Source organism: Gekko japonicus, unplaced genomic scaffold, assembly GCF_001447785.1.
Source record: "Gekko japonicus isolate JY-2015 unplaced genomic scaffold, Gekko_japonicus_V1.1 scaffold1549, whole genome shotgun sequence".
NCBI lineage: Eukaryota > Metazoa > Chordata > Lepidosauria > Squamata > Gekkonidae > Gekko > Gekko japonicus.
The window spans coordinates 185,396-207,207 of NW_015170932.1; the positions used below are offsets into that span (position 1 = coordinate 185,396).

At 42.0% G+C, this 21,812-nt stretch overlaps 1 protein-coding gene across 1 annotated transcript in view; it reads right to left on the minus strand.

Annotated features, from left to right (window-relative positions):
- The window catches only part of CACNA1D (calcium channel, voltage-dependent, L type, alpha 1D subunit), a 228,120-nt gene that overhangs the window by 67,695 nt on the left and 138,613 nt on the right, over nucleotides 1–21,812 (minus strand). The window contains exons 31-39 of the mRNA XM_015418841.1: nucleotides 16,685–16,723; nucleotides 16,134–16,262; nucleotides 14,883–14,948; nucleotides 13,854–13,945; nucleotides 12,263–12,422; nucleotides 6,706–6,833; nucleotides 6,479–6,575; nucleotides 3,943–4,045; nucleotides 1,840–1,941 (exon numbers count right to left, since the gene is read on the minus strand). Of these exons, the coding sequence (XP_015274327.1) occupies nucleotides 1,840–1,941; nucleotides 3,943–4,045; nucleotides 6,479–6,575; nucleotides 6,706–6,833; nucleotides 12,263–12,422; nucleotides 13,854–13,945; nucleotides 14,883–14,948; nucleotides 16,134–16,262; nucleotides 16,685–16,723 (916 nt within the window). The remainder of the gene's footprint in view (nucleotides 1–1,839; nucleotides 1,942–3,942; nucleotides 4,046–6,478; nucleotides 6,576–6,705; nucleotides 6,834–12,262; nucleotides 12,423–13,853; nucleotides 13,946–14,882; nucleotides 14,949–16,133; nucleotides 16,263–16,684; nucleotides 16,724–21,812) is intronic.

The window sequence follows — 21,812 nt, forward strand, 5'->3', positions numbered from 1 at the left end:
TTCTGCATTTGAATGGCATTTTCCATTTTTTTGCTCTAAATATTCTAATGGCACTGCACTGTCAGATTACGTCTACAGAAATGAATATTATCACGGCTGAAAAATATTCATTTTGTAAGCAGCAATGAATCAAAGCTGAGCAGTGGCACTCAGAAGTGGAACTGTGTAATGATTGATCTAAAGCTATAATTGGCAAAGGCTGTCCATGTGCTTAATTAACGCAGGCACGGCTTGCTATTCTGAAGCATGCATCTGTGTTTCAAGAAAAAGTAGGGGAATCAAGTTGGCCAGAGGCAACACTAATTCCATGCCACCACCCTAAAACAGAATTGCTTCAGAATATTCTGAAAAGACTGAGAGTTGAAAGGAATAGAGGCTGCAGAAAAAGCTCAAGCACATGGTTACAACAATAACAAAGCAATTCATCTAGGCCATGCAAGCAATCAGGTGTAAGGCTAGAAAACAGCAGAGTAGAACACAGAGACACTGTTTTAAATGTGCAGTATCAGCTCCCTCTCAACAGCTGGGTTTTTTTTCCTGTATTTCATTTGACAGGGTCCCATCGCCAGTTGCAAGTAGCTTGTCAAGCCACAAAGCCAATGCTTCTTCTTGGGCCATGCTGCAGAGCTGGGCAGCCATCATGCTCTCTCTCTCTCTCTCTCTCTCTCTCTTGTAGAGCCTGAGAAGGTCACCTTCAGAGAGAGATCAGTCTCCACAACCATCAGAAATGAAATCTTGGGAGTCTTACTTCCAAACCTGAGCCAGATCCATCTTGAAGCTGTGGTAACACTATAAAAGCACAGTGAGCTATAAAAGACACCAGAAAAGGCACTGAAGTGGATTGGTATCTTGGATATAGCGGATGGGACTGAAATGAATTTTACCTTGCCACAGATCCTGCACTTTTAAAACATGAAAAGCAAGTCAAAAGATCACTTACAATCTAAGGTTTATCATTATTGAACACTGGAGAGAAATATACATTTAGTATATACATTTGCATATGAATCTACTATGAAAGATTTAATATGTCACCTTATATAGATTAATTACTAACACACTTGCCAAGTAGTTCTAGCTAATATACTATCAGGAGAAGTTAAAAAAAAAGAAAGAAATCTTTGCATCACACACCAAACTCTATGGTACTACTGCAAATCTGGATTAATTTCATTACCTGCAGAAACTGGACTCACTCTGAACATACAACAGCAATATTAAAAAAAACACCCAACCCTTATTTTGAAACCTGGAAACTGACATGTTTCTAGCTTGGATCCACTGGATGACATATGTGAATAGAAGGAGAAGGTGATTTTCACTCATTTCCTGCTGCAGAGCTTTGATGTCTCCCCCCCCCCCATTCTTGCAGGTCTCTTGTCCACAAAGGAGCAGCATTCCAAGGATCATTTTGAGCTACAGCAGGAGGGTTTGGGACACTGCACTCTCTTTTGTCTACGGAAATTATTGATGGACTGAGACATATTGTATAAATCCATAAGTTACATTTTTCAGAATTTTCCCCTAACTACATGGGGGGAAAATTATATTTATATTGAATGGAGAAGCATTTTTTGTTAAACAGTATTAATTGGCAGATTAACAGTGTCATCCTAAACAAAGTTACCCCTTTCTAAAACCACTGATTCCAGTGTACTTAGAAGGATATAACATTGTTTAGGATTGCACTGTTGTGTATATATTGACTGAATGCTTCAATACTGGTGTTTGCCACTTAACATTTCTGAATCTCAATAATCAAAACCTCTGAAACCTTAATAACATGGAAACATTAACAATGAAGAAAACAGATCTCATTATAAAGAGTATCTCACTAACCGCCAGCTGGAGGGACAACTTGATCAAGGAGTTTCATACTAGTTTTCTTCCAGATTTTCTTTATAACTGCTCTGAGTTCTTCGTTTGCTTGCTCTAAGTTCCCTGGAGATTGGGGGGGGGGAGGTGTAATCAGAGTGAATGGTGACACACTGATAAAGTAAAATTTATTTTAGAAACCAAAGGGAAATAAAGAAATATGGCAATTCCATTCAACATATTACTTTACCACCTCCCAAATTTATTTATTTATTTATTTATTCAATTTATACCCTGCCCTCCCCGCCGAGGCAGGACAGGGTGGCTTACATAAAAGTGCATATATAAATACAATTGAAATCATTCATAAAAACAACCATAAACCATAAACAAATCAATTGTCCTAAAGTGCTGGAACAATACTCAGATAAAGTACGAGAGCAGAAATTTCTAGAATAAACAGTACTCCATAGGTGACAGTCATGATGGTATTCCCACATCAGCTCAGTTGATCTACTTATTTATGAAGCAAGGGCAGGCTGAAGGTGGTAAGGCCAGGGCACAGGGTCACTTCTCAGGTGTTTTATGTGGTTCCTAATTGAAGACCTGGTGGAAGAGCTCCATCTTGCAGGCCCCATGGAACTGTAAGAGATCTTGCAGGGCCCTGATCTCTTACGGGAGCTCATTCCACCAGTACAGAGCTGCCACAGTCAAATCTGATTGGTTCTGAGGCATTCTCTGCAGATCTATTCTGAGTGAGGACAATACTTTCTGCCACATACTGATCGGGCTTCATCACAGGGTGAAATCTGGCTGGCTGTATAGTGAAACTATAGCAAACATTTCCAATGACAACAAATTTATGCAAGTCTTTGCGGAAGAGCCAGCATGATATAGTTGTTAGAGTGGCAGACTAGGACCAGCGAGACCCAGTGACATGAAAGCTTGCTGCAGGACTTAGCCAGTCACACACTCTTAGCCTAACCTAGCTCACAGGGTTGCTGCAAGGATAAAATGGTGGAGGAGAGAATGCTGTAAGCCACTTTGGGCCCCCACTGGGGAGAAAAGTGTGGTATAAATAAAGTAACTTTAGATAACTAGCTGATGCCCCATGGAGACCTACATATGTGGCTTCAAAGATACCTCCAAATACATTGCAAATATTGAAATATATTTGAATTTTGTTTTAATAAAACACCTGTGTGTATATATTATTTAATTAATAATAGTTTCACAGCTATACAAAGATATATCCTGAAAATTATACTATAATTAAAGGAATCATAGGAATCATTTACAAGTGAAGTGCATACAATAGCAACATGTTGAAATACCCAAACACTGCCAAAGAACTGAGGGACATGGGTTGTTTTACTTGTAAGAAGTAGCAATGTATGGTACTAAATCACACACCTTCCAGTGAGAAAGACCTCTGCACTGGAGATCTAGAGCTGAAGCGCTCACTTTATGTAATTAGATCTATATTAGGTCATGTTTCTTGTATATCTATTCCCCTAGAGATAACATTTCCATCTGGATTTTTCTGAGGCAATGGTATTTTGGAATGGCCATTACCTTATGAGAGTATAATGATAACTTTATACGACAATTACTTTATTGTAATAGCAACAACATCTGAAGCCAAAACCATGTCACAGTTTTCAAGTGTAACTCTATTATTCATAGAACAGTGCCAAAAGCTCAGAAAAAGCAAAGGACTGGCTACTGTAAAGAAAGTTTGTACATATCAGAATATATATATAGGGAAGCATCTAGACAAGGTAGATAATATAAGACTAGAGTAATCAGTATTAGACAGATGGGGGCTAATGCTGTCTTCTACAGCTGAAGAAAAGTGTGAAGATAATGTGATACAACATGTATGACAGTTGGAGGTTTTGGGGAGAGGGGTTGGTTTTGGCCATAAAGGATTTCACAATAAAGGAAAAGCCTTTTCTACAAGCCTTTTGCTTTTGAAAAAAAATAGGAAACTCCTTTTCCACAAGGAATCAGGTACTCGTTTGGGAGTTTTAAGCCATTATAGAAGCTCCATTTTAACCTGTTATTTTTGGTAGGTCTATCACATCAATACAGAGTAGTTTAGAAATATGAGCCTAAATTGCTTACCTTCTGTTTTAATCTTCAGAGCTGTTCTTACTAAAGCAAATAAAGTAGCATTAAACATGACTGTGCCATCACTGTTTAGGGGCATGTTCATGGCTACCAATCTCTGTAGGTGTTTAAAAAACAAATACAAAGAAATCAGATATTATTTGGTTATAATTTTGGGGAAAGAACATGCATATATATATATATATGGAAAAACAGATATAGCTGCATATGGGGGGGGGGAATCACAGCCAATGTCACACTGCCTTCTACCAAGCAATGAAATTATGGGCTTTCTGATTGCCTGTGGTGTATTCTGTTGCAGCAGTTTCTAGAAGAGAAAATTTCTGTCTTGTGCAGATCAAAATTTTCTCTGAACACAGAAAGCTAGAACCTTAAAAAAACTGAAAAGCATTCCATTGTATGATAAGCCATATTTCACTCCCAACAATGGGAGTAACATCTTTTATACCCTTCTAATTTCAACATGTGCTCATGACGTGCTTAATTCATCTAGTAGAATTTAAAAGTGCTTAGTAGACTCATAAATACTATGTTATTACCAAGTTCAAGATGCCTCTTTTTCAGCATGCTTTGTTGTGAACTTTGTACTACTCAGTATCAGCTATGCAAAAGAGTCTTATGTGGCTTGTTTTTTCACTAGTAGCTGATTGAAGTAATCACACCATTTGTTATAAAAATAGCCATCAATTCAGAGATATCTTATAAATATTTTTACAAAATCCATATGAGCCTGTTCGTGGAGAGGGTGGGGTATAAATTGAATTAATAAATAAAAATAAAATAAACAAAATATTTAGTAGGTGTATGCACTAAAATGTAGAATATTGGATGTGTTTGTAACAGGCAATGGCCCTGGTCACACGGCAAAGTTGCTGCGGGAGAGGCACGGGAGTCCCGCGGATTTTCCGGGTTCAATCTCACCTCAACATCTGGGAAGCGCAGTGCTCCCGTGGTGAACCCGTGGCTCCCCGCCAAAGGTGCAGAGTTAAAAACTAGTACCTACTAGGTACTAGTTTCCGGAAACCGCAGGGCAAGGGTGGGCGTCTGACCGCGTTTCTGGTGGACTTCCATGGAATCCGGCACTCGCCCATGTCCTGTCCCAAAGAAGGGTTTTTTTTCAAGTCTCCACAGGATGCGCACAAGCACCCAACAGAGCATGCGCACAAACAAGAAGCGGCGTTTGCCACAGGAGCTGCACGGCGCGAGTGCCGGTTAGAACGTGCCGTGCTGCTTCTTTGCCACGCTGCGGACTAGCCGTCTGATCTGCACCTGACGCCTACCCACGGGACCTCCAAAGGACTTCTGATTGGGCTGCCGCGCGTTATTTTCCTCCGAGGCAATTAGCCACACCTCCCCCCCGCATTTTCCGGCCTGTGTGACCGGGGCCAGTGTTAGTTTTATCTCTTGCAAATTAGCTGTGCTTTCTAAGCATCTTTTCCCATTTCTCTGGAGTTAGCTTCTTCTTTTCTCTTGTGCCACTGCTTTTCCATATCAGTCTCATTTAACGGTACTCTAGAGCCACATTAATTAAGTGGTGCTGGGTTCAAATAACAAGGAATGAGCTATCTTTATCATGCCTGCCTTGGGCAGAGACATCTGGGTTTTAGTTGTTGGCCATGGAAAAGCAGTCTATAAGAACCTTGGTCAGATTCAGCAAGGCAATTTTCAAGTTCTTAATAATTTGTAATTTTTACCTGCCATTTATAGAGATTCATAGCAGTTTTTTTCAAGTTCAAAATAAAAACCAAACTGTTCTAAAAATACAGGAGATAATTTTTCATGGAATATTGGTGATGTCACGACTGAAATGCATGCTTTACAACTTCCTGTGTTCTAATCAACAACCTGTAGCTTGCACTGAGAGTAAAATCAATACAATTAAAGTGTGAGATGCCCTCTTCTTCCTTGAGGACTGAAAGTTCATAGAGCTTTTTCATACATGAAGCTTCAAAGGGATCAGCTTACACACGGCTATAACACCCACATCTATGCCTCTTTTTCATTTTCTCTTCTGCATCATTAATGACCATAAGAGACAGACCAAAAAAGTGATTTCAGCCTTATAGATTTAAACTCTATGTTCCTCCAAGTAAAGATATGTAGAATTGCCACTGAAGTCACATTACTTAATTTTAATTCAGAAAGTGATAAATTTTGTGTTAGTCCATGCATGTGAGTTGGAAGGTTCAATGTGATTGACATAGCTCTGTTTGCACAAATGTCAATGAAACTAAATTACTTCTTTTATAAAGCAGGTCAGCAAGAAAAACAGAGAACTCTTGGTTCATCTGAGTTCTCTGTAACTTCCTTTCACAAACCCTTCATGCCCATATATTGTTCTGAACCAGTGAGCCAAGAAAAGAACAGGAGATTTCTTGTAAGGGCCAGACGAAACCTGGGAAAAGCTGTGATCTTCATGTTGGAGAATCAAGTTGCTTAAATTCAGAGAAACCTGTTAACCAGTAAAGAAACTATGCAGAAATACTGGTAGAGTAAACAGTAAATATTTCAAAAGACATCAAAAGCCTACCTTGCATGCAACCCTGTGAGGACATAATTTACCAAAACCCAGAGGGGGCTGGATGCGACGTAACAAGGTAACAACATCGAGGTGTTTTATTCTTCCCCTAAAAGTGATATAGAGTATTGATGAAATACTTCCACATGTCTTTTAACGACTTTCTTTATTTTCACCATTTTTGATATTTCGTTTTTGTAGTAGGCACATACTGTGACAAAATGACAAGCCGTACGTACTTTGCTTCAGGATCATATTCTGACCATATCCTTTTAAATTCATCTAGGTGATGGGGACCAAGAATAGACCAATCGCGTGTCAGATAATCAAAGTTGTCCATGATGACAGCCACAAAGAGGTTGATAATCTTGAAAACAATTGAAGGAACTCTTTAGTAACATTTAAATTACCATGGAAAAGTGCAAATGATGAAGCAGTTCTATGTACATGCATGCTCATATATATATTCCATAGACTGATTTGAAGTCTGTACATACACACACAAATTCTTCAAATTAACCTATAGAAAACGAACAAGTATATGAGAGTGGTAAAAATAATTAAGCTCTGATATATATATCTTAGTACCATAAACCACACATTTTTATGTATTTCTCTTTCTTACATTTCCTTTATAGACACACCCCTTTCCCCCACAGTGTCCTAATCCTCTTCTACCCATGGAAGCTCTCTTCCATTAAGGTAGTGATACCTCAATAAGCCTGGTTGTTGGTTTTCCCCCAGTTGGTAGCCCTGTTCCCTTGGAATAATTTTCCAGGAGAGGTGGATACTTCATTTTCTGCCTTGAAAGAGTCTGTAAGGTCGATGATTTAATAAGAGGTTTCTGAATCGCTGGTGCTGATTATGGTAGAAAGATTTTTGATGATGGTGTTTGTATTTGGCTGCTTTGGTATTTCATGTTTTCATGTGTATGATATTGTGGTTTTATTTAATATACTAGGAATAAGGCCCGTTGTGGAAATAAATATAATGAGCTCTAGAAAGAGGCTCTGGGAGAGTGCCCTGGCCTTGGGCACTCAGTGTCAATTTGCTGTGGTGACCTCAGCAGGGTATAATGACACAGAGTTCACAATTTTCTCCAAAGGAATTGATCTCTGCTACCTGAAGAGCAGTTGTAATTTTGAGTGATCTCCACCCCTCACCTAGACATTGGCAATAATGGTTCCCCAGGAGGAAATGGCTGGTTTGGAAGGTGAAGTCTATGGCATTGTACCTCTCTGAGGTCCTGCCCCTCCTCAGACCCCACCCACTCCAGGATCCACCCCTCAAGTCTCCAGGAATTAACCAACCTGGAGTTGGCAACTCTATCTGCTTCCCAGCCAATATCAACCTTCCATTATCTGGCCCTCACTCTTCAGCTTTCCGTCTCCCACACACACACCTGCAGCCTCTACCGTGCTCTGAAGCCCTGACTGCTACATCACATTGGCTGTCATGGGGGGGCATTTCAGCAGGGTATAAGGATACAGGGTCCACCCTTTTCTCCAGGGGAACTGATCTCTGGCATCTGGAGAGCAGTTGTAATTCTGAGTAATCTCCAGCCCTCACCTGGAAATTGGCAACAATAGTTCCCCAGGAGGAAAAGTACAGTTTTTCTCTGCAATGGGAATCAGAGCAGCTTACATCATTCTCCTCTCCCCCTTTGGACTTGCACAACAACCCTGTGAGGTAGGTTAGGCTGAAAGTCTGTGACTGGTCAAAAATCACCAACTCAGCTTCCACAGCAAGAACCTGGGTCTAGCAGACCCTACTCTTAAGCACTGACTGCTACGCCTAGGGTAGCCAACCTCCAGGTGGAGTCTGAAGTTTGCCAGGTATCACAACTGAACTCCAGACAACAGATCTCCCCCTTCCTGAGAAAATAACTGCTTTGGAGGGTGGGCTCTATGGCATTCTGTTCAGCTGAGGCCTCTCCCTTCTCCAAACCCTGGCTTCCATAGAATCTACCATAATATCTCCAGGAATCTCCCTACCTGGAGCTGGCAACCCTAGTCAGGACTGGCCCCAATGAGTTTCTCACAAAGGCTTGGAAAGGGTTTCCTTCCTTTGTCTTTTTACTGACAGAACCAAGCTTGGTTGCTTACCAACAGCCACTGAGGGAAAAGTTAGTCCCACAGAGGAGCCAAGCAGGAGAAGAGTCTTCGTCAGGAGAGACAGCCGTTTGCCAGTTATTCTGAAAGGGAACAGTGGCTGAAGTGGGAGCGTGCATGGAAAAGAAGCAGACCCAGCACCCAGCCAATGGCACACCAGTACTCTTGAGTGGCGGCTGATCGGCCAATGGCTGATGGAGGGCATTGCATAGCCAATGGGAGAAGTGGAAACAGCCAATACACTAAGAGGATTATATATAGAGATGTTTTTGTTATATGAACCACCTCAGTCCCCTTTCAGGGGGGAAAGATGGATAAACATATTTTCATTTCCTCCATTTGTACAATGTATTTATATAGAAAATTTCTATGCTGACTCTCCAGAGAACCTCCTCGTGATGGCTTACAAAGTAAGACATGATAAAAAGCATAAACCAATATCAAATTGTTTAAAAAATAACAATCTATTGAGAGACAGACATTTTAATAAATAAATAAAATAGTGCTAACAGATAAACCAGTAGGGTTGCCAACAGGCCAGGATAAACATGTCCTGCCCCTTTAATAGAAGCTTAATATGTGAAAAAGGACAGCTGATTTTCAGGACAAGGGGGTAAATAACATCACCTAGAAAGGAGGGTGGAATTTGCATATGAGAGGACACAAGGAAAGTTGATGGAGTACAGCAACTGTTTCCTGATTTCTAAGTCATGTAACAGTTGACATGGAGCAGTAAAGCACATGAATTACATACAGGAGGCCCAGGTAGGGTTGGAGTTGGGCATGGAAAGGGACATTGGGGGCGCAGTCAGTGATGGCATAATGTCACATCTGGGGGAAACCTAGAAACGAGATCACACCGCAATAAGAATTGCCGGAAAGCATAGACTTTACACTGATTCACAGGGAAGACTGACATCACTTCTGTTTTTTCCCTGGAAGCAAAGTCATGTAATCAGTAATAGTGTTTCGTAAATATTATTTGTCTCTTGCTGGCTGCAGGAGCAGCAGCAGGAAACAGGAGCTGGGGGCAGGATGATCCCTTGCCTCCCCAGCAGGAAAGTGGCAGCCCTGGGACCAGGTCAATCACAAGCAGGGGTCTTTTCGTAAAAAAAGAGCTGCGGGAGCTCATTAGCATATGCTAATGAGCTACTAAGGTATTAGCATAATAGCTGATTGGCATATGCCACACCCCCTGAAATCACCGGAAGTGATGTCAGAAGGGGAAGCAAAAGGGGTGGAGGCATCTTCAAAAGCCTCCCCTCCCCTTCCCCAGCCAGCCTGCGGGGGGGAGGGGTTTTAAACTCCTTCTTACTAAAGTTGGGCCGCAGAAGGAGGAAAGTGAGAGAGAGTAGAGAGAAGAAAAGAAGGAAAGAGGGAAAGAAAGAGAAGGAAAGAAAGAGGGGATAAAGAGAAGGAAAGAGGGAAGGAAAGAAGAAGGGGAAGAAAGAGAGAGAAGGAAAGAAGGGAAATAGGAAAAGAAAGTGCAGGCTGGGAAAGGTGAGGGGTGGGCGGGCAGGCCTTTCCCTTGGTCCCACAGCTGGGCGTGGGCTGGCAAAGGTGAGGGGGGAGGCAGGCGGGCAGGGAAAGAAAGAGAGAGAGAGAGAAGGAAAGAAGGAGGAAAAGAGAGAAAGGAAGGAAGGAAGAAAAGGAAAGAGAGAAAGAAAAAGAAAGGAGAGAAGGAAAGGAGGAAAAGAAATAGGGCAAAGAGATGGGGGGAGGAAGGCTCTCCCACCCCACCTCATCAAGCCCCCGGCACCCCCGCGGATCCCTCACGCGGGTCGCTCACTTACCACAGTGTTCCAGTGTGGGCCCTGGGAAGCTGGCAACGGGCCTCCTCAGGCCTCCCCAGGGCTGCAGCACTCCAGCACGGGCCCCGGGAAGCCAACAACGGGCCTCCTCAGGCCTCCCTGGGGCCACAGCACTCCAATGTGAGCCCCAGGAGGATGGCAACAGGCCTCCTCAGGTCTCCCCGGGGCTGCAGCGTGGGCCCCGGGAGGCCAGTGATGGGCTGCAGCATGGGGAGCCGGGGGCGGGGCTTGCTGCCACCACCATTTGTGTGAATAGCATCTACAAGGAATGGTTTAAAGCATGAAAACAGCATGGGGAGAAGTTAGCCACTGTTCCCTCTCATGTCACTGCCCTGATCTGATTTGACTCTCACTCGATGCTTTTAATGTTTTGTTAAATTAAGGGAGATAACTGATCACAGATTTTCCAGCCTTTAGTTTAGCTGTCAGACTAGATACTCCTGGGCAATGCTCCCTCTAAGCTGTGGAGTCTTGTGAGCAAAGATTCCAGTTTGTGAGCTACCAGCATTAAAGTTGTGAGCCAGCAATTTGGCTACTGCATAGATTAGTTTGCTCTGGAGCAGTCCTTCCTGAGCTAAGACAAAAATGTGTGAGCCGGAGGCTTAAAAACTGTGAGCCAGCTCACACTGTGCTCCTGGGCAAAATGGACCAGTGGTCTGACTCAGTATGAGGCAGTTTTGTTTGTAGCTTGTGCCCTTAGTTTCATAATGAAAGTGACAACAATAACAAAAAGAATGAAAATATTATCCTGAACAAAGATAAAAATTTTATCCAACTTTAACCATAACACGAAGAAACCCTGAGAGTTTAAAAAAAAGACAGCTATAAGTATAACTCAGAAGGAAGACCTTAAAACTGGATTGAGTTCAAGATGTCATTCTCATACAAAACAACAATGGCTCCGTTCACACGCAGAAATTATCGTGGAAGAGGCACGAATGCTGGGCGGATGATAGGGGCGCGATTCACATGGGAACATCTGGCAAGTGTAGCACACCCATTGACCACCCACAGCATCCAGCCGAAGACGCGGAGTTAAAAAGTACCCGGGAAAGCCTACTAGCAAACTGTTTGCGATGGGCCACGGATGGAATTCCTATGTCTGATTGCTCCAGCGCGCTCCTCTGGCCTCGAAGCATGCTGGAAACATGTGCCGACGAACAAAAGCCCGATTCACTGCCATCGCGTCTGCTTGCGTTCTGGCGGGTCAAATTGCGCCGGTGCAAAAAGCCACGCCTCCCCCCCACATTATCTGGCCCAATGTAAATCTTCAGTTGGATTTTGCAGCTAGGAACTCCTGCAAATATGATCAGTGGAACTCTCCATTTATTTCTTGAAATGTATGGCTATTTGATTTTGACTGTGTATATTAAATTGCTTCAAATGTTAACTCTGAAGGTATTTTATGAACTGTGGGAATTATTCGTTAAAGTCATTTTCTGATAAAATATCATTTCCTGGAAGTTCCCCTTAGCAAGGTAGCATGCCAACCGGACGGAAGCAAGCTACACTACCTCCTTACTTCTTGAGATTCGGAGATTATTGAATTGACTGCCAAGTTCTTTTATGGTCTTATAAAACGGAAAAATGTCCCTGATCATTCTAATTGAGTTCAATGAGTTAGTATAATTTAATTCAAGGTTTTGCGGTTGGGAAATTCTTATTTTGCTATAATTTTAAGCTCATACAAATAGATATACCTTTGTAATGTTTCTAGATGTTATCTATTTTTCACAAATTTTATAGGATTGTTTTACCCTATGGCAACTGTTTAATATTTTATGCCAATAACGGTATTTGTTTGTTTGTTTGTTTGTTTGTTTGATAAAATATCATTCTTTCAACTCTTAAGCTGCTGCTGTTCCTGGACTCACCAAAAAAGCACACAACATATAGAAAGTAATGAAATAAATTATGGCAAAGTTGCTCCCACATGTATTTTCTTCTCCTGGATTGTAATCAGAGTCCTCATCACATCGTTTTCCTGGCAGACAAGCTAACATGATTTCTTGCCAAGCCTCTCCTGTCGCACACCTATAATATGGAACAAAACAAGGCAAGAATGAGCCAGATATCATGGTTTTTCATTCAGAGTGATGGTATTTAGCACTGCTAGTTACCAGTGGTTTCCAGGGCTTTTTTTTTTTGTAGAAAAAGCCCAGCAGGAACTCATTGGCATAATAGGCCACACCCAACAGCAGAAACTCACTAGCATATTAGGCCATACCCTGACAGCACATCTCATTAGCCTATTAGGCCACACCCCATGTTACCAGAAGTGTGGTCATCCAGCCACACCCACCTTTTTCTTCTTATTCTATTTACTTTGTTTATTGGCTTTTTTCGTAGCAGGAACTTCTTTGCATGTTAGGCCACACACCTCTAATGTAGCCAATCCTAATTAGTTTCTGCTGTTGGGTGTGGCCTATTATGCTAATTAGTTCCTGCTGGGCGTGGCCAACGTGGGAGCCAGCCGGAACTCTGTTCCTGTGCGTTCCTGCCCAAAAATTGCCCTGGTGGTTTCCATATACCAGAGAGTGATAATAGGGTGCAGAGCACTAACATAGAGAAGTACACAAGATCAGGTGATCCCCATGCTCCAGCAACCATGTGACTCTTAACATGATACGACCGGAGTTCTAACTCTCGAAAACTTATACCACAAAAATCTTCTTAGTCTCTAAAGTGCTACTGGACTCGAACCTAGCTCTTCTACTGCAGACCAGCATGGCTACCCTCCGAAACTATGATACAACCATGTAACCAGCATCCCAACACATCATGGCACACCAGACAAACCTTCTCAGCTTTGGCATGTGGAACATCCAGTGATCCAGCTTCCTTCAGTATCTCACTACAGGCTATATGTACAAGCTGAAGTAGGTGGGAAGGTATCTTGGCCATTCAGTGCCTCACGCAGAAGAGCAGTGATCTTTAGCAGATAAAGGGGAAGGCACAACTGTACCATCCTGCTATTTGTGAAGCAAAATCATACATATTTTGTGCACATTTGTCTGATCTGGTATGTGGTGTATTCAGATAAGACGCAGGATGGCAAAGGAGGCGGACTGGAAGGGAGTCTAGTAGAAAGGCAGCTAGAAGGGGCAGGCTGACACACAGGAAGGGCAGAGTCACATCCAAAGTCCCAGGCCTAATCTGCAAGCATTTGTAGCACAGGTGGAGTCAGAAGGAAGTAGTGAGCAGCCAAGCTGTGACCCAGATGAATGACCCTGCCCTTTTTTCTTTCACGTTGCCACTGCCAGTGTCTCACAATGGGCACTGTCATGCAGACAAGAGGGTTCCCAGTTCAAGTGCACCGGTAGATCATGCTAGAGCAAGATGCTTGGTCATTTTATCAGACATTTTATAACATGTGAAAATAAATACTACCAGGAATGGTGACATTTACAACAGACTAATTACAGTTCTAAATCAGGAACAAAATAAAGAATCACTAAAATCTACCGGAAAAGAAGTAGCACTGCTTGGAGAAAAGTCTGAAAGTTGTTGTTTCGGTTAATTTGAGTACCATCCCGCAGAGCAACTTTGCCAAAGACCTAAAAAAAATACAGAAATATTTACTCAATTTTATTTTCAATGTTCAGAGGATTTTGGACTTCTGCAAAATGTTAAGAACAACCCCTGACTTTGAAGGATTGTTGTGAAGGTAAATATAATAAAGACAAATAATGATACTACTAGCTTATGGCTTTCCAAACTTTTACACATCATACTGAGTTTCAATGCAGAGTTCATTAAAAAAAATTACCAATCTAAAATTTTATATACTGCTTTATTGCACCATTCAAACCAGCCTGCAACATTAAACTATGACAACACAGAGAGATAAACAATATAAACACAAACACCTCAGGACTGTAATAGGACTAGAATTGTCTCTGCAAACCAGCCCATGGAACCACTATTGGCTATGTTGCAAAAATCATGTTACTCAGTGGAGCCAATAACAGCTTCATTCGGCAGTTTGAGGACATGAAAACAGCTAGAGCTGCTTCTCTATACTTCCTCAAACTGCCCCATGGCATTCTGGGAGGCACCAAACTCACAATTAAAACAACATAATATAAAAACAATCCATTGGACACAAACAGCATAAAAACTATCCATAAAATAGGAGCAGACCATTAAAAACCTGGTAAGATTAAAAAACCTGATTAAAAGCGTGGGTAAAAAGATGTGTTTTGGCCTAGCACCTAAAAGAAAGCAAAATAGGCACCAGGTAAGCCTCAAGTGAGAGGTGGTTCCCGAGGCAAGGTGCCACCACAGAAACATGAGGATTTCATAATGTATAGTTGGAGTCTGGCACTTCCTTATCTGTTTTCCCCCTCTCAGGGTTAAAATGAAGTTACACCCTATCTGCTTATTTGAAGATCATATGACTATGTTACAAGGGCCTGTTTAGATGGGGAGCTGGCACAGAAAATAAAATACATCAATAAAATCCCATTTTAAAAGAAAATAATTGTCAATTACCTGCATTCCAATAACCGCATAGATGAAAAACAACATGGCTATCAAAAGAGCTACATATGGTAGAGCCTATGGGGAAAAACAGATTATTTTTAAGGTAGAGATAGCCTGTACCTCTTTGTGAATCTCTTATACATTCATTTGACCAACACATTTACTATCACTGTGAAATTATTTGAATCATCTGCAGTAAGTAGACTGTGGACTGATACCCATATGAACATTTTTGTTAAAATGCTTTGAACCTATAAAAGTGCCTTATACTGAATGAGGCCATTGGTCCATGTAGCCCAATGCTCTCTGCTCTGATAGGTGGGTGTCTCAGAGATCCTTTCCCTGCATTGTTGCCTCTTAGTGATATGCTAAGAAATTAACATGGGCCTTTCTACATGCAAAACATGTGCTTTGCCACTAACCTATGGCTTAAATCCCAGCAGAGTGCTTCTGCTGAAAGGAGGCCCCCAGGAACACACAGCATGGGGAGAGGAAAGAGATGAGGCAGTCACACTCTGTTGACAGAAATTCTTCTGTCAGAGGAAACACTCTTGCATTTCTCCACATTTGCATGCAGAATTATAGAAAGGGTTGTATAATGTCTGAATAACCTCTTAGGATAAAACTGAGGAGAGGATGATATAAGCCACTTTGAGTTTGCATTGGGGAGAATGGCGGTATTTAAATGACGTAAACAAACAAACAAACAATTTGAACGGTGTGTAAGGTGACACAAAAGAAACAAAGTTCCCCTAAGAGGTTATTCAGACATTATACAACCCTTTCTATAATTCTGCATGCAAATGCAGTACTCTAATGAACAGTAAAATTTATACTGTCTGAAGGGAGGAATCTTACAGAATCACAAGACTTAATTGTACATTGGAGAAATGTAGACTGCAGTTCTAAAAACACTTCCCTAGCCACTCTGAATATAATAGGGCTTACTTCTGAGTAGACCTGCATAGAATTTCTCCCTTAACGGCATCACTGATGCCAACTATGAAATATGAAATACATGAACACAAGTTGCGTACTTTCCCTTCATCATTGATCAACTACATCTGCAATACTCCCCAGGATTGCTGTCAAATAAAGTAAAGGTATTTTGCCCTTGCAACATTAATCTGGCCTGAATCTTAGCTAGGTTTAACAAAGGGCAGTGTTCACTCCGAGTTTGTTCATGAATCAGGGAGAGATCAGGGTTATTGTTAGTCAATCTGGATTGCACCAAACAGAGATTTTAACTGCAATGCTTGCCTGAAATGATTTAATAAATGTCCACAGCAATGTTCTTATTCCTTCACCCCTGCTGAGGAGCTTCACCAGACGCATTACTCGGAAGAGACGGAAAAAGGTAATGGAGATTCTAGCGCTGTCTTCATTGTTCTAGAGAGTATTATGGAGAAATCAAACCAAATAAAATGCAGAACACACAACATTTTCAGGGGAAAAAAGCAAGCAAACAAATGCAAAGGTGAAAGAGGTAAGATCTGAAAATGTCTCTCTGGGGCCTTCTAAGACTGATAGGCATGATATGACAGGAAAAATTACATGCTAGCACACAGGACCTGTAGAAATGCTTTACATTTCACATGCATTTCCAAGTTTTCCAGTTTGTTAATAGGGTCATGTTGGGTTTGTCTGTAGTAGAGTTTGATAGGTACACTGACAACAAACCAAATCACTGCATACGTCTTTCTAGTAGGAGTTATGAAAAGTACAGATAAGACCAGTGGAGAAAAGAGACATGGTAAAAAGAATAAAATCAAGTAGAGGTACAATCACTGGGGTCAGTTCACTAATCTTACCCCAGACTCATCAGTTGTGACAGTTTCAGTTGGCTTTGGCTTTAAAAAATTAAGAACATTAGGCATTAAAATCAAATCATATACCTTTAAAATAATTCAACTTGACCATGAAGAGGGAACACAAGGAGAGTTTAGAACAAACCTGATACTCTAACACTGCTCAAGCGGTGGGGAAACCCATGAAAAATTTCCTGAACATGACTTTACCATAGCTGCTTGCGTTTTTTATTAAACTGGGTAGAAGGTTACATGCTGGATGAATTAGAGTCTATTTTTGTGTGATGGATGAAATGACTGCATTAAAATGCAGGACTATGTCAGCGTTCTCTCTTGGGCAGTCCTAAAAATACTTTCCTGGGAGTAAGCCCCACTGGATTAAAATAGGACTTACTGAGTAGATCTTTTTAGGATTGCTTCCTAAACTAATACGCTGTGACCCTTAACTAGCTCACAATTTGATGTATGCTTCAGCAACACACTGATGGAAGAGAAGGAGAAAGGAGAGGAAAGAGGAAGGACAGAGAACAAGACAAATGTATGATTATAGTAAAGTGGGGAAATGATACCTCAGGTTAAAAAAAATTAGGCTTCATGTTGCACTCGAGAACTAAAAGGTAGCTCATCTGTAGAAGATGGCCCATCTGTCAAAATGGAAGGCCACTACTCCAAACTAAATATTGTGAATTTGGTGTCTGATCACCATGAACATGCCCATCACTACAGTTCTGCCTAAAGTATTACCTAAGAATGTTAATATTCCTTAGTCACGACAGTTCCCTGAACTGGCAACACACCTGCAGGGATTGAGTCTGAGATGAATGCTTGGCAAATTATGCATAACAAACAGCAGTTCTGCAGTTGGTGGAGAGCAGGAAATATAGAATGCTGTGAATCAACTGAAGGTGAAAAGCTCTGGGTGTAGAATTTCTCTCTGTGGATCTGAAGTAGATGGGAGACAATCTTCCAGAACTGTCTGTTTCTGTTCATTTATGCTTTTCTTCTATATTTGTAAGTAGAACAATTCATATAAAGTAGAGTTCTGTCATCTAAGGAAGCTAAACCTGGCAGTGCTGTCCAAGGTATGTCACACCACTAGGAAAGCATGTAACTTCGGTGCTAGCTGTGGAATACTGTTTCCTTGAGAAAAAAATCCCATGCTGACTTCCAGTCTTTGGCGTTCCTCCGAGAGACATGTGCCATGAATCGGGGATTAGGAGGGAGCGTGATGGCGCACGCTCCCCCATGAAGCCCATAGGCAATGGGCTTCTAGCCAGGGGGCTTTGGAAAGCCCTACCTCTGGCTGGTAGTCGGTACAGGGGGGCTTTGGGTTCCTCCGAGAGACATGTGCCATGAATCGGGGATTAGGAGGGAGCGTGATGGCGCACGCTCCCCCATGAAGCCCATAGGCAATGGGCTTCTAGCCAGGGGGCTTTGGAAAGCCCTACCTCCGGCCGGTAGCCGGTACAGGGGGGCTACTCTCTGCCCTGAAGGTCCTACCCTGATTCCCAGTACTGGACTAGAAGCGACCACCGGAACAAGCATTTGGAGGTTTAGCAATTTTCTCTGCCTGGCGTGATCCCAGGGGCCGTTTTAGGACCTGGCTGGATCGATTCAAGGATTGATGAGTGAGTTGTCGTTGAAACGAGACACTAACGCCTAGAAGTGAAGTCCCTCCACTACAAACGTATAAACAGAGGGGGGAGGGGACGCCCTATCTCCCGACGTTTTAAGCAAATGCGAAAGCAAGGAGGGAGGGACTGATCAAACTGTGGCGATGGACTGTAGCAGAGAGTTTTTCTAAAAGAAAGTGGAGCATTTAAACAGACCTTAGAGACTTTGGCATTCTTTCTCGGCTGATGTAAACATCCCCAAAAGATGGCAATGAGAGGCGAAGAGGGAGGTGAGACCAATGTTTTCTTCAGAAAGGAGACAGCGGAAAGTTAGGTTATGACCTAACCACAGACTCTGTCTTTAAAGTGAATCATGGGCTCTCTGGTGGCTAAAGTGAGAAGCGATCGGGATCTGTACTAAAAGCAGCTACACTTCTAAAGGGACAGTACGTGGATCATAAAGATATATGAATGGCAAGGAGATTCTAAGTTTAGTTTTTTGTGGCTGGACTGGCAAGCTAATCGAAAAGCGGTTTCTTTGGAGTAAAGGGTTTGCTACCCTAACTTTATATGATCTGCTTGCTAAGAGAAAGGTTAGAATCTCCAATGAGCATGTTGTAATTGCAACAAAAGGAAAGACTCTTTTGATCTAAGGAAGCAAAGATCTCCCAGGAAAAAAGGAACTTGGTTCATATCATGAATGGACAGATCCGGACTTATAGAAACTAAAAGATAATTGAAGAAAGAAGATATATCAAAGACGGAAGAAGAAAAACGTGTTGTAATGTTCTTATTGAGGGAACATTGGTTTTAAAAGATGCATGGGGGGGAGTAAAGCGTGGTGATGCTAAACTTTTCTTAAGGGCTGTAATTATTGCGTTATAGCTTTGGAACTACTTTCTGTTCAGTCAGATAAGCAGGTTTTGTCAATGGAAGCGATGATTGGCGGGCACTCTTCATGTTTGAAAGCAAATGTATAAGAGTAATAACTATGTTTTAAGCATTGTATAACCTCCATTGTTGGGTTTTTAGTTAGGTTTTCTTTACTTTTTCCTATAGATTGTAGATTTTCCCTCCCCAATTTCTGTTGTAGTTTTATAGAAATGCAAATAAAAAATTCCCCCCTCAGGGGGCTTTAAAAAAAAAAGAAAAAATCCCACGCTGACAAGAAGGAGCAACTATTGGCGCTCCTGAAAGAAGTCCCAACTGCCAGCCTTGCAAAACATGAAGAAGAGATTGGATTTATACCCCACCCTTCACTACCCAAAAGTGTCTCAGAGTGGCTTACAAACTCCTTTCCCTTCCCCTCCCCACAACAGACACCCTGTGAGTTAGGTGGGGCTGAGAGAGCTCTTGACAGAAACTGCTCTTTTTCAAGTACAGCTCTTATCAGAACAATGGCTTGCCCAAGGTCATCCAGCCAGGTGCAAGTGGAGGAGTGGGAAATCAAACCCAGTTCTCCCAGATTAGAGTCCGCACACATAACCACTTCACCAAACTGGCTCTCCTCATAGCAATTTTATGAAGAAAGAAAGATTACATGGCAGCAGGTTTATGGGGATTTTGTCTCAAGCCTGAAGAAAACTCTGGGGAATTGTGTAGAATGAAGTGAGAGCCTCATTTGATCAGCAGCTGCCAGGTGCCAAAACAGACCTAAAATCCTGTAGGCACCAAAAATTAGTTCAGAGACGGCTAAGAAAATCCACAAAACTAATCAAGAGTTATCCCATTTTTTAATCAGATGTTGCTTCATATTTATCTGATGCCAGGTAGTAGAACAAATTTAGAGTCCAGTGACACCTTTAAGACCAACAAAGGTTTATTCAAGATATGAGCTTTTGTGTGCATGCACACTTTATCAAATACTTTATCAAATAAAATTTTACTCTGTTTTCTAAGTGGCCGTAAACACTATTTCTCTTTCAGACCATAGTGAGTGTGAAGCCTTTTCCCTCACCTCATACTGCTAAAAGGTCAAGGATTTCCCCCACACCCCATTCAGCTTGCTGTTTGAAGACAAGAATGTTGCCTTCTTAGGAGGCAGATTGCAAGACACCTGGATCCAACCTGCCATTTTAAAGTTGCTGCCATTTGGGCCCCCCTGAATGGGGCCCCAGTGCCAAGGGGCAACATGTTCTTGTCCATGCCTTGTCATGTGTGCTGAGACAGCTGCAAACTACCCCCTCCCCCCCCTTTTGGCACTTGAAAAAGTGTGTGTGTGGGGGGGGTGACAAGAGCATCTTGCCGCATAGCACTGCAGAACCAATCCTGTAGGTACCGAGAAATAGTTCAGAGATGGCTAAGAAAATCCACAAAACTAATCAAGAGTTATCCCATTTTTTATCAGATGTTGCCTTGTGGTACTTTTAAATATACAGTATAAGGCTTTAAAATGGCAATGGACTCCCTGGGTTTGATCCAGGGACGCCATCACATTTAGTTTGGCCCTATGTGTGGAGACTGGGTGAGAAATCTCATGAAAATTCTAACTTGTTTAGAATTGTTTGGAACCTCCATGTTCAGAACTAGTGACCTCTGAACACCAGTGCTTGGGAAGCCGTAGCATAGAAGAGCCTGGCCTCTTACAAGGGCTTATGGTTGTGGATGGCCCACTGGTCTGGCCCACTGTGGCTGCTCTCATGCTATGTCCTTCAGTTTCAGTTGTAATCTCCAAGTGAAAAGGTACATTGGGCAAGGGACTCTGGCTTTCAGTAAAGAGACAAACACTGATTTTCTCTTGTTAATACTGACTGGAGTTGGTCCTTTACCTAATGGGAAAAAATACTGTTGATGGGGCAATACTTTGCTAAAGTATATACTGAAATTATCTATTATGGGAAGAGCTGTAAACCACTTACAGGTATTTGGATGAGACATTGTGATTACAGTCCTGGATTTTACAAAAAAAAAAAAATGTCAACAGTAGTAGACAGTCCTCAGAATGTACAATTCAACTTCATGAATGGGGTCCAAGTTAAGGGTGTGGCAGAATGTGTATGAGAACCAACAGCAGTGTGAGTTTGTTGAAAGCTGTGCACCCTACGATTTCCCTTGAGCTTTGAAGCCAATTAGCCAAATGATTAAAAAAAATCAGTAGCATTGCCATTGAAATGTTCCCCTCCTCCAGGAACTGGGGCACACATAATATAATGGTGTGGATTTCAATTCAATTGCAGGTGGATATTATGTAACCCTTGGGAGAAGGAGTGCTCTACAGTCGGATCCTCCATGCCATCAAATGTTGCCACACTACGACAATGCAACAGCTGACCGTGCATCAGCAGGTCTGGGGCAGGAGGGAATGGTATGTAGTCTGTGCCTGCTAAGTGGAACATCTCTGAGAACCAGATCTGGTGGGGCCAGAAGGGAGCTACTAGGATGTAATCCATCTGTTCAGCCACCATCTTCTCTATAACCTTGTTTAGGAGAGGGAAGGAAGGGAATGCATAAAAGCCAAGGGATTTGGAATGCATCTCCCAGGGAAGCTGGATCACTGCCTGCTAGGGAGCAGAATTATG